The 12,160-nt window shown below is 46.3% G+C and overlaps 1 protein-coding gene across 2 annotated transcripts in view; it reads right to left on the minus strand.

The window, feature by feature from the left end:
* ITPKA (inositol-trisphosphate 3-kinase A) overlaps positions 1-11,304 on the minus strand; it is a 40,627-nt gene extending 29,323 nt beyond the window's left edge. Inside the window, exons 1-2 of one of the 2 annotated variants that reach the window (XM_086462084.1) lie at positions 10,810-11,304; positions 10,419-10,469 (exon numbers count right to left, since the gene is read on the minus strand). In XM_086462084.1, the coding sequence (XP_086318210.1) occupies positions 10,419-10,469; positions 10,810-11,304 (546 nt within the window). The remainder of the gene's footprint in view (positions 1-10,418; positions 10,470-10,809) is intronic. The other variant, XM_086462085.1, reaches the window with a different exon arrangement.
* Between the last annotated feature and the right edge of the window lie 856 nt (positions 11,305-12,160).

The raw sequence follows: 12,160 nt of genomic DNA on the forward strand, positions 1-12,160 counted from the left end.
ATCCAATTATCAGCCCAAAATTCTGACACTCAGCATTTTGCACTATGAAAAGTGAAAGCTGGAGCGTAGGAAGGTTTCCTAGTTTCTTCAGATTACATTCTCCTCTGAACAAAGCTGACCCTTTGTGGAACCGGCGCCGCTCTTCCTACAGAACGTGCATGGGTGGGAACGGCTGAGGAGGGAACCCACAGCATGCAGAGCTTATCGTGATTCAGGTCAAGCGCAATTAGCCAACAACCCACTCAAACCCCACAAAAGATAACAAACAGCCAATCTGCATGCAGGAACACTGTTCACAGATCTTTATCCTTACTATCACTGCATCGCATAAGCATACAGCAATGGAGAAAAATACAGAGGCCACCCTTTAAGACTTGCTCTAGCTCTGCCTCTTTCAGAAGCTCACGGTCTCAAAACCCAGATTTCCTGCACAGCTACTAAAGCACCAATGCACAAGAAGTCTTTCTGGGTGTCTCATTCTCATGAGAATTGCTCTAAATTACTCACCTCAAAGAAGGGCAGACCAAATTCCAACAAAATTTCAGCTGTTTCCAAGGCTAGAAAAAGATACACATTGATCCCATTACAGAATTTCTGACGAATCCTCTGAAAAGCTTTTTAACTTGAATTTTGAGGAAGGAGACACAAATTTGGCAAGAGGAGAGTTTGCAAAGCAGGAGCAGGCCATGGGAAGAGCAAAAGTCAATACGACCAAAACTGGCAAACTGTAAGAACCTGAAGCTCATTTGCAGTAGGCATTCACTAGTCTTTAGAAGTTACCTGCTGTGGATATCGCTGGGCACAACACACATAAGGGATTGACGGAGCTCCGCTGTGAAGGGTGTGTTCACCTGTCCCACTCTTCAGGCACAGGGAGTGAGCCTGCAGAGCTGAAACTGGGCACGAGGCAGCCGTGACCGAGGTTTGCCCGATGCAAGAGGGGTGTCTCTCACTGGGCCTGAAGAGTCTCTCCAGGTACAGCCCTCCTTTGAGTGCCCTCTCCAGCGCAGGCACATTGAAGGGGCCAGCCAGCGCTGGCTCACTGCAGCACGTGCTTTGGAAAGGAAGGGAGGATGAAATACTGTTGTCACAAGTCAGCGCCTTCCACTGCTGGAACCTGTTCAGATGCAGAATTATGTTTGCCCTGGAACTTTAATAACGTCTTAAATGCAAAACTGATTGCTCAAAAGTTAGAAATTTCCAGAATTGAAGTTTTCAGTGTAAACTTAAGTTATCCTTTTTATGGCAACACTTAGACTTTTCTGCTGAGCTTATGATATAGTCTTTAATTATATAATAACACATTGTAGTTCCTATTCATTCAGTGTAAACAAAAAATTCCCAACTCTATAAAAAGCAGCTTTTTTTTTTATTCTGTCCTCATTGCCTTTACCATTTTTACTTCACTTACTGGAAATCTACTGTAAAGATAGTTACTGAGTTGTGTGTGGTAGTTTTAAGACAGCCATCACTGCACCAGTAGAGTGCTTTCCAAATTTTAACGAATTTGTTTTCACAATTTCTGTTACTCAAACTGTTTTATTCATATCTTATAGAGAAAATACTGAACAAAAGATAGGTTAATATGAAAAGTACCCATTAATGTTGAAAGCTCAATCTGAGGTGTCAATTCTTGCTTTTCCTAATACCTAGCGTATACAATACTGCAGAACAGCATTGTAGAACAGCTCTCATTAACTTCAGTTGCAGGTACAAACGTTCATCATTTCTGCTATTAAGACCCATACTCTCAAGTCGTCCAAGAAGAGAATGAGAAAAATACATTTAGTGGCCATGGTGGAAGTCTGCATAAATAACTTGCCTAGTCTCTCCCAGGGACACTGTGAAAGGCAAGCAGTTCTCCATATCAGTATTCAGCACCATTAAATTGGGAAGTCAGTCCTTCTCTTCCTGCAATCTGCCTGATTTGCTGCATACCTATCTATGAAGAAACAAAGGTCCTGCAACACAGGGCATCAGTCACTATGGAACCATAACTTGTCCTTTGAGTTGATCGGAAACATAAAACAGCTGCTCATCAATCAGTTGAGAGTTATGCATTCCATGCATCAAGTACTATGCCTGCTTGTAATTAAAAACTGTAGAACATTAATATACCCACACTGCAGTCATTTTTGTTGTTTTATTTAATATATTTTCAATGCTTGACTGAGTGACGATTTCTTAATATAGTTGTCTCCTGTTCTCCTGATGTGTTGTTCTGGAGAATGTATTTTCATTGTTTTTTAAAGCAATATACTGCTTGCCTATTAAGTTTTGATCTTCTGTCCTTCCCCTTGCATTTCCAGTGGTGTTCCCAACCAGTTCCAATCACTCCCCTCCTGTTCGCCTGTACACATCCCTATACCTATCACAACCCTCTTACCTCCCTTGACTCCAAAATTTTTCTCTTGAGCCCGCATTAGACTCACGCAGCTTCCTATTGCAACGTGTCTGCCTACAGGACTGGTCATTTGAAAGCACAAGAGAAGACCACTACCTGCGCCACAGGCTCAGAGGATCTTTCAAGATTTTCAGCAGAGATGGTGATTTCAGAGCATCTGAACAGGTTCCAGCAGTGGGACATGCTGATGTGTGACAACAGTGTTTCATCCTCCCTTCCTTTCCAAAGCACGTGCTGCAGTGAGCCAGTGCTGGCTGGCCCCTTTAATGTGCCTGCGCTGGAGAGGGCACTCAAAGGAGGGCTGTACCTGGAGAGACTCTTCAGGCCCAGTGAGAGACACCCCTCTTGCATCGGGCAAACCTCGGTCACGGCTGCCTCGTGCCCAGTTTCAGCTCTGCAGGCTCACCCCCTGTGCCTGAAGAGTGGGACAGGTGAACACACCCTTCACAGCGGAGCTCTGTCAATCCCTTGACTGCACTACATACAGACTTTGACAAGCATCAGCACCTCAAAGTTGAGAAGTAGAAACCACATTTGATTCAGCACTCCACCACAGGAAGAAAAGAAAGCAGAGCACAGAAATGACATGCTGTCCACAGTGAACATCACTGAGAAGAACCACTGCAGTGTTCTCAACTATATGGAGCTGCTTGAAAAAAGCTAAGACACAAAGCAAGCTGTGTTCCCTGTAGCAGCTCAGAGTAGCGAAGGCAGCTATAGCTGAGACTGGATCACTTTATGTGAGGATGAGGCAGAGATCAGAGGACAGAATCAGTTATATTGACAACAAACGATGATTTCCTACCATCGCTGGAAAAGAAAGGCATTCTCTTTCTGTGCAGCATTCAATGCAATTTACCTTGCAAGAGATATGACCCTTATCATACGAAAGTTGTATGAAGACTACAGCAGTTTTCAGTGTCCTCTGACACATCACAAGCAAATTGTGCCATTGCCACTAGCTTTCTTACTCACACAGTTCTGTGACATCCCAGCTTCCTGTTAAACAGGTAATTGTTTGGTGGACTGGTGATTCATACACACTCCAGTGCCAGTTACATGCAGACATAATATGTATCTATACCTATTCACCTGTAACCACACCTCTGTTATCAAGGTGGTTCAAGTATGGATGAGGTCAGAAGGCTGATGAAGAACAGCAGATTGAAGTTGAACATGAGTAAAATAAAGGTGGTATCTGTGGGCTGGGGTAAACAGTTTAAAGAGTTTGCATTCACTGCGCAACCTTACTGGGATATTTCAGCCTGTAGATAAGGAGTGTTCCTGGATTCTGGGTTAATGCCAAGCTCCCACAAAGCAGCATCTGTGTCATGCTTGCTATAGGCTCCAACTGGCTTGGAGATTCTGTCCCAAGCTCTAAATCTGGATCGTGCAAGGTCTGTGATATTGCTTCAAAGGAGCTGCCAATTGGTCTTTGGCTAACTTCTTCCCGAGCTGGCCAAGGAATAGAAGGTTTGGTAACAGGGTTCAGGATAGGTTTCTACAGCATCAGTCTCATACTTCCATGTTTTGGAGCATAAAGGAAAATTTCATCCCTTGTGGGAAGCCCTGTGTTTATCAACACAAAAACCCACCCCAATGCTACTGGCTATGTGCTATCCCAGAAAGCATTCTCCATTACTGACAGAAATGGATCACTTAAGCAGTGGAAACAGTACACCAATGTGTTTGCTAGTCTGACACCAGATGAACAGGTAGCCAGCCTCTCCCCCTTCCCTATGATTTTGCTTAGAATAAGCTGATGGAGACTATCACCTGCTTCTTTTTTTTTTTTTTGCCCCTCACCCCTTTTAATGATATTTTTCCCCAGGTATGCTAAATGCTATGCTATGGACAGACAATGCCATCTTGCCCAACTTGTGAGCTTTTTAGAGGAAGCTCTGTGGTAGAGAAGGTTGAGAAGAGCACTTAAAAATGCAATCTAAACCTACGCTATGCAAGATCCAAATTAACATGGACTGACAAGCCAATTCTTTCTGCCTCAGCCCCCTTTCTCTGCAAAAACTACACTGACAGAGAAGGTAGAAGAGAGACAGACAGTGACTCGACTGGTGCTGTACATAAGACAAGATCAGTTTTTCTTTCCAAGATATGCAAGGATAATACTACCTTTCCTGCCACCATATTTTATAGATAATCACCACAAAATGCTGTATGATGATCCTTAGCTCTTCTCTTAGTCACTGCTAAACAAAACAGCTACCTAGCACATAAATATAATGTGCATTCTCAGCTTACAAAAATATTAGCTGTATTAAATTGCATCACATTGTAAGCATTTAATCAAACTGATTCGCTTTAACACATTCCATTTATAATAAACTTTAGATGTGAGTCGAGAGTTTATTTTTGTCTATGTTAACTATCACACATTCAATTAAAAAAATGTTCACCCTCACCAAACCAGTCTAATAGGGCTAAGAGTGTCAGAAACCAAAAATATACAGACATGCAAAATTTCCAAACTATTGCTCCAGCTACTACCCTTATTCCTTTTGAGGCTGGCATGGGTTTTCACAAATAAATCTTCAACTCTGCTGAGTCAATGATAACTTGAGAAAAATCTGCTTAGGTATGCTCTCCTTAAATATGAATGCATCACACAATGATGAGAAGTTGCCGTTATTGTCTTTCCCTTTTTCCAGATGTAATAAGCGTTATAAAGAGGTTTGAGCTGGAGAAGTGCACATACAGAGAAACTTCTGTAACATACCTAATCCATCAGGTCCATCAGAAAAAAAATTATAATAGAGCTCTTTCAATTTTAAACTGTACACCCAAGCAACAACACGTCCTTTAGCATACAAAAAGTGAAAGCTATCAGAGGGAAATCGATCCAAAAGAGAACACTTGTAACCTCTAAGTCATCACTTCTGATACATATATCCAGGATCAGAAACTCTTAACTGATAAGACATTTAATTGCCTCTCTCTCCACTGATTTGGTAAGAGCTAACTCATTTCCTACTAGACAAGAATCCACATTACTAATAAACAGTCACCACTAGAACTGATACTGCTGGTGTTTCGATATACTTCACCACTTGAGTGTACAGAGGAGAAGAAACTATCCTCAAATGGAAAGAAGGCTCCCGATTCAGAGTTCTGGCCCACTAACTGTGCAACATGGAAATGCAGAACATACTCTACTGCTGTTCACTTCATATTTGTTCAGTATACAGGACTGTCATCATAAATAGGCATGTTTTTTAGAACCATGAAATGTATTCCATTAAAAGTAGTTGTCCCATGAGCAGCAAACTAACGAAGCCTGGTTTCTACTTGACTGGTATCTACTGTCCTGCACCCTTATCAGAGCAACTACAGCTAGTGCCAAAAAATCTCCAGTCCCTCTAACATTTCCACATCCCCGCCCCAATTTCTTCACCTTCCTCCCCTGTTCCTCAACTAGTGCCTTCCACATTCCCTAACCTCACCAGCCCACAGCACTGTATGCTCCCTCCCATCCTTTCCCCTAATCACCCTCAGGACAAGAGATGCTACCCGCTTCAGATGGCTCCGGCACCTAAGCACTGATTGACTAGCCAACGTGCACATGCCAATTTGCCAGTTAACAAGCAAATCAGAAGACAACTGTTGAACTCATTTTGCACCTTCTCCCACTAAGAAGAAAAGGTACGCACTTATTTTGGTTTCCTCTCTTCCACCCAGAGGCTGATCTTTGTGGAACTTTAAAGAGCTCTTGAAGAAACTTTGAGATGAATATGCCACTGCCAAATTTGGCTGAAATCTACTAAAGTTGTTAAAATGGAATTGATAGAGTGATTACACAAGCTTTCCTTCCTTTGAAAAGTAGGCTAAAAACCCATTAACTGTCTTACTTATGTCATCCTTTCCTTCCCATTCTTCATTTAAAAATAACAATTCTATTCTACTGCATTAGCTTATGTAACCCACCCCTGAGCCAAAGTAGTTGAAACTTTTGGTCTGTATTTATTAAGTATGCGTCCCCCTCTATATGTTTGTCCATTTTAAGGTGCTTGGTATTATGAAAAATAATGGTGAGAAGGTCAGTGAAACCAAATAAGCCTCACTTACGGCTGTCCCTCAAAGTCTCTGGACTGGTATCACTGCAAGCAAGAATGAACTGCTTTTTTCTCTAGCAAGCTGTCAGCTGTTCTCATGGTTACAGATCTAGGAATTTGGAATGACAGGTCACAGTTATGAGAACGAGTAGATTTATTTGGCATGTTTCTATCTAGTAAATAACATTCTCCTATAAAGAGGACAAGAGGCTGCTGTACATTATCATGGTATTTATTCTCTGTGAAAACCACTTTTTAAAGTCTCTGTCCCAACAAAGAAGGTGCTAACCAGACTTAGGTATTTCTTAAAATTGCTCACTCACTGAATGAAGACAAAAATATGTAACTCTTGCACTCTCTCCATTACTATAAATGGACCACTGGTGCTTTCACTGCAAGATTCGGCTGTGTATATACACTTCCCAGATGGCACAAAGCAAGGGTAGAAAAGCATGCTTCCCATTTAAATGCAAGGGAAAGCAGGAATGTGAACTGTTGTCATAGGGTAAAACCTATTCTGTCAATTGGGTATTTAAAAAATAACCAGTAATTTTTTATGAAGTTAACTGTCAAGATTTGCAAAGCTCCAACTATGGTGTTATGCAAATCACATTAGCACAGCTATGCACAATTGGTTTTCACAGAACTGCAAGTTCAGCTAAAAGGACAGCAGCAGAACAGGCTTCTCTCACATTTCCAACTCTTCATTGCTGGAGTCTTCCTCCAGGAAAGCCAGAGCATCCAGTTTCCAAAGCCTCTGTTAATTACTGCAAAATGAAACATGGAACTGGTGCCCAGGAACTGGAACACCATCCACTGGGCTTCTCTCAAAGGTGGGCCTGCCTAGATGTGAACAGTGTGCTGTCCCTGCAGAGCCAGGCTGGGACTGTACTGCAATTGTCGGCCATCGCTCCCAAGGTAGTCACTCCCCCCAACAGGGGCCCTAACATGCCACGGACATGCCCACAGACCACACTCAATAAGGAACAAAAATTTAACATTGTCATGATGTGCCAGTTCATCCAACCCAGAATGCTCTGTGAAACACTTCACTGAATCACTCACCCTCCTGGAGAGCTCTCCGATTCCGTGGTGAGCTGCCAGGGAGAACCGTCCTCCGAGGGGCACAGTTGGGGACAGCGCACCCAGGCTTACCATCCTAGGCCTGATAACTCCACGGTGGCAAGCCCTGTACACAGAGGAAGGGCTCCAGAGTTTCCTGGCTCTCTCGCAGCCCTGCACAGGTAGCTTGAGAGCCCACAAAATATTTCAAAGACCCAATTGGGTTTTGATTTCCAGGTCAACAGCAGACAGGCCTCCAGCCAAGAGAGAGGCCTGGGAGGGCCGCCTTCAGCTTAGGTCCCAAGTTCCTGGGTCTGCAGATGAAAGCCTTGAAGCTTCTGATAACAGGAACATTATCAGAAATTCTACTCCCACAGTTGAAGACCTGGGCAAGTTTCCAAGGTCCCTGCTAGGCACTGGGGAGTCTGGTAGGCTTGACATTCCAGCAGCCCTCTGAGTGCCGGTCTGAGCTTAGTCATAAGGTGCCAGGCTCCAAATTAATTTCTAACATTTCCAAAGAAAAGTCTAAGGAAATTCCACTACAAGGGAAACTTTAAAATGTCGTAATTTCCCATGAATTAGGAAACAGCAAATTTGGCCCACCTCTGACTTCAGTTTCCTGCAGAAAAGTCTCAATCCTTCGTGTTTCGCTCTTAGAACAAGCCTTCATCTACTAAAATAAATATACTAAATACAATAAATATGAACAAAATGTGCCAATTTACCTCTAAATAGAATCTTCAAAATACAAAACCATTCCTCCTGTTATCCTAAAATTTCTAGTTATTTTCATGTGTGCGTGTCTGCCTTGAACTCAAGGCAGAAAATAACATCTAAACCACAATTATCCACCCTGCCTCAAGACTGATTAGTAGAAAGGACATATTCTGTCAAGTTGAACCCACAGAGGTTCAAAGCACAGGCTCCTACTTTGGCACACTATGTACTCACTGCTTCTTCACTAAAGAAAAATTGCCTGTAAAGACTGGACAGCTGAGCATAGGGGTTGCCAGTATCACAGCATTGTCCAGCACCAAAAGACATCAAACACAAGAACAAGGTTGTCCCAGCCACCTCAGGTATCAGTGAGCACACGCTGGAGCCACCTGAGACAAAGGGCAGTGTGCCTGACCACAGGGAAACTAGCAGATTCATGGGATTCCAGCTATCAGTGGGTAATGCAGCAAGGAAGGAAGGGATGAACTACATCAGCACATATTAAGCAGATGAAAGATTTGGTCCATTTAATTTATTAGGCAGCACAGGTGATACTTAGTTCTGCTGGTTTAGGGTCCTAGGTACCAGTATCAGCTCTGGTTCACCAACTTGCCACAGCAGTGACAGTAAGATAAAGAACATCGGCTGGAATGCAGGCTCTTACTGGGCAGTTTGCCCCACCTTCCCCTGCACTGCAGGTATGGAAAAGTAACTCAGCCTTTAGAAACATGAAGTATTTTACTAGTTGAGTGAATACTTACTTTACCAATGAGGCATGAAAAAATCCTGCAGCTGCACTAAACTTGGGAAATCTGCAAAAACTTTTTCAAAAATTGAATTCTCATAATACTCTTAAAGTTCTCAATTTCGCATGCACCTAAATGAATAGGACATTCTCTCAGGGTTTAAAACATTTATAATACATCTATTTTTAGTTTGTCTATAAATAATTGTTAAAGACCTTCTTCTTTACTTTTAAAATGTTCTTTTCTTGTAATTAGAAGGTGACTAAAGCCTCTTCCAATTTTGCAGTGCCTAGAAACTTCATATAATTTAAAAGAAAGTAATACCACTAACGTCCACTTACACCATATGTTTTAGATACATGCCTGTCAGACTACAGGGAAGGATACAGTTCTAATGACTGATTTAGGACTCAATACTGCATACAATACCAATGACTTCAGCGATGCAGAAGCAAAACCTTAAAGGTAGCACGGCTTCTCGCCTGGAGAATCAGTTTTGCTTCAGTCTGTATTCACAGACAAGTTAACCAGATGCCACAACGCCCTCTCAGAGTTCTCTGTATTGCTAAAGTGTTATCACTAAATTCCTGTTCCCTATTAACCACGCAGGCGGCCCACTGCAATAGCAGGGATACTGAGTCAAATAATCCTATAGCCCTTTTCCATCTTTTAATTTCTATTCCTCTGCTCCTTTCACAAAATCCCCACTAGCATAGCATGTATTTTAGAAAAGAAAGCAAAACAACAGAATCTGGTGCGCAGGGGAAACAATTACTATCTTGGGATCAAACGTACAGATTAAGTAGTATTATTATTAGTTTCTTGATACGCAATATGACAAAGTACAAATACTTTTTTTTTTTTTTTTCCTCTCTTCCAAAGCCAGGCCACAAGTTGTTGCAAACAAAACCAATATTGCGCACAGTATTTTACCTCCTGTACTGCGTGTCCTCTACAGTAGTAAACCCACAATTACCATGAGAACAGTCCAGATGGAGGTATCACCTACAAGTTGCATTACTTCTTGCTTATACATTTTTTCAAAACACATGTTCTGCTTTCAGTGAACAATTCAGTGCCAATGAGCTGGCAGTAGAACAACAATTTAATTTGTGGTCTCAGTAAAGGTAGAAGGGGGAATTCACTGAAGCAACATAATGAAGTTATAAAACCCCAAGAACCGTACCATAAAGAGCTCATGAAAAAGCAACTAACTATATGCCTTTAAAAGTGCACTTCATGGATGAAAGCTGCCAAATTACAGAGGGGATTTACTGAGAAGAATCTGTTACTGCCAGAATGGACAAAAGCGTGCATTCTACTCATTCCAAGCTCCTCCCCATCTCCTGTCATGCTCACAGCAAGAAGCAGCTCAAAAACTGACAACCACAGACTCCAGGATTGGAAGAGACAAAAAAATACCTGCTGGTAAATGCCAGAAAAAAATTTATTTTGAAGATCTGGTAAAGGAGACTGGGGGAAAAAAAAAAAAAAAACAACAACCCAAACAAAAAAAACAACCCACCTACGACCAGAAAACGTGCCCCCGTATTCTTGGGACATCAACACAATTTCGCAGCAGGAAGGAAGCAGCGCGCACCTGGCCGGGTTTCAGGAGAGCCAACGTGCAGCAATGCTTTTCAAACAGGCGCTGCGACTCGCGTACCGCACCGCCGCCCGCTCCCCGGAGCTGGGTCACGGTAACCTCATCCCACACGGGAGCGCCTGGTGACCCCGAGGCACCCGGGGGACACCCAGCAGGCTCGCCCAGCCGCCCTCCGGGCGAAACGCACTCCCCCCGCCATACCCCTACCTGGTTGCTCTCCTCGCCGTGCTCCAGGTGCACGATGCCCTGGCTCCTGCCCTCCGTGTCGCTCAGCACGTCGTCCTCCGAGTCCTCCAGGAGGGACGAGGAGCCGGTGGACGAGAGCGAGGAGGTGGAAAGCCTGCGGTGCAGCGAGCTGTCCGTCCTCAGCCAGCCGCCCTCCGGGTGCGGCGGTCGCGCCTGGGGGCTGCCCTGCGCCTCCTCGCTCTCCTCGGCGGTGACGGTGAGCCGGGGAATGACGGGCGGCAGCACCCCGTTGGGGGGCCGGCAGCCCCTCTTCGCCGGGTCGGGCAGCTGCCGGGCGGCGGCGGCGGCCACGGCGGCGCAGCGAGCCTCGAAGAGGGAGCAGAGCTCCCCCACGCTCAGCCTCTTGGCCCGGCTGAGGTCCGGGCTGCTGTGCAGCCCCGCGCGGGGCTCCATGGCGCGGTCGGCGCCGGGCGCCTGCCGGGCAGCGCCCCAGGGCCGGCGGCCGGGGGCGTGCATGGGGGAGAGGCGCGCCGCCGGGGAAACTTCTTTGTGGCTCAGTCTCCGGCCGCTGCTCGGAGCCCGACGGCGCGGCTCATGTCCAGCCCGCCCTCCCTGGGCAGCTCTGACCCACCCGCGGCGACAGCCGGAGGCGGCTACCGTGCTCGCTGACCCGGCGCCAGGGCCATGGGGACGCGCTCAGCTCGCCCGCCAGGGCTCCGAGCTCGCCCGCCGCCTCGCTCTGCTCCGCCCCGGCGCTGAGGGGAGGAGCGCGCCGCGCCGCCGGGAGCCGCCGCCGGGCGCCTCCGCCCTTTTGGTTTCGCTTTCCCTGCGGTGGCCCCCGGGGAGCGGCGGGTGCCCCGGGCGGCCGCCTCGGAGTGTGCCGGCGGGGCTGCGCCCCCCGCCCGGTGACGGCTCCCCGGGCACGGCGCCCCGGGCCCCCGCGGCCCTCCGAGCCCCCTTCCCGCGCTGGGGGAGGGGGCGGCTTCTGACGCCTTCCGGGGATTTCGGCCCCCTCAGGCCTCCTCGCGCTCGGTGCCTCTGGAGCGCGGGAGGTTCCCAGCAGCCTGCGCCGGTCGGGTGTCACCTCCGGGGTGTGACACCTCCGGCGGCCCGCCAACAGGCCCGCCCGCGGGCGAGAGGCGGCAGGGCAGGGCCGCCCCCCGGTAAAGCCCGGGTTTTCCGTCGGTCAGCGCTTTACCTGCTGAGCCGTGCCTAATCGGGTTGCCTTAAGCCCCAGGTTGCTGGGATACCGCAGCCCCCGTTACCGAATAATTTCAGCAAATAACACGCCCCGCCTCGGGACTTCCCGCCTGCTGAACTCCCACTCTTTCCCTAAAACGTAACCTGTGCTGGGCTGCAGCATGTGTTTTAA

The sequence above is a fragment of the Leptosomus discolor genome, chromosome 3 (assembly GCF_034619465.1).
Source record: "Leptosomus discolor isolate bLepDis1 chromosome 3, bLepDis1.hap2, whole genome shotgun sequence".
Lineage (NCBI taxonomy): Eukaryota > Metazoa > Chordata > Aves > Leptosomiformes > Leptosomidae > Leptosomus > Leptosomus discolor.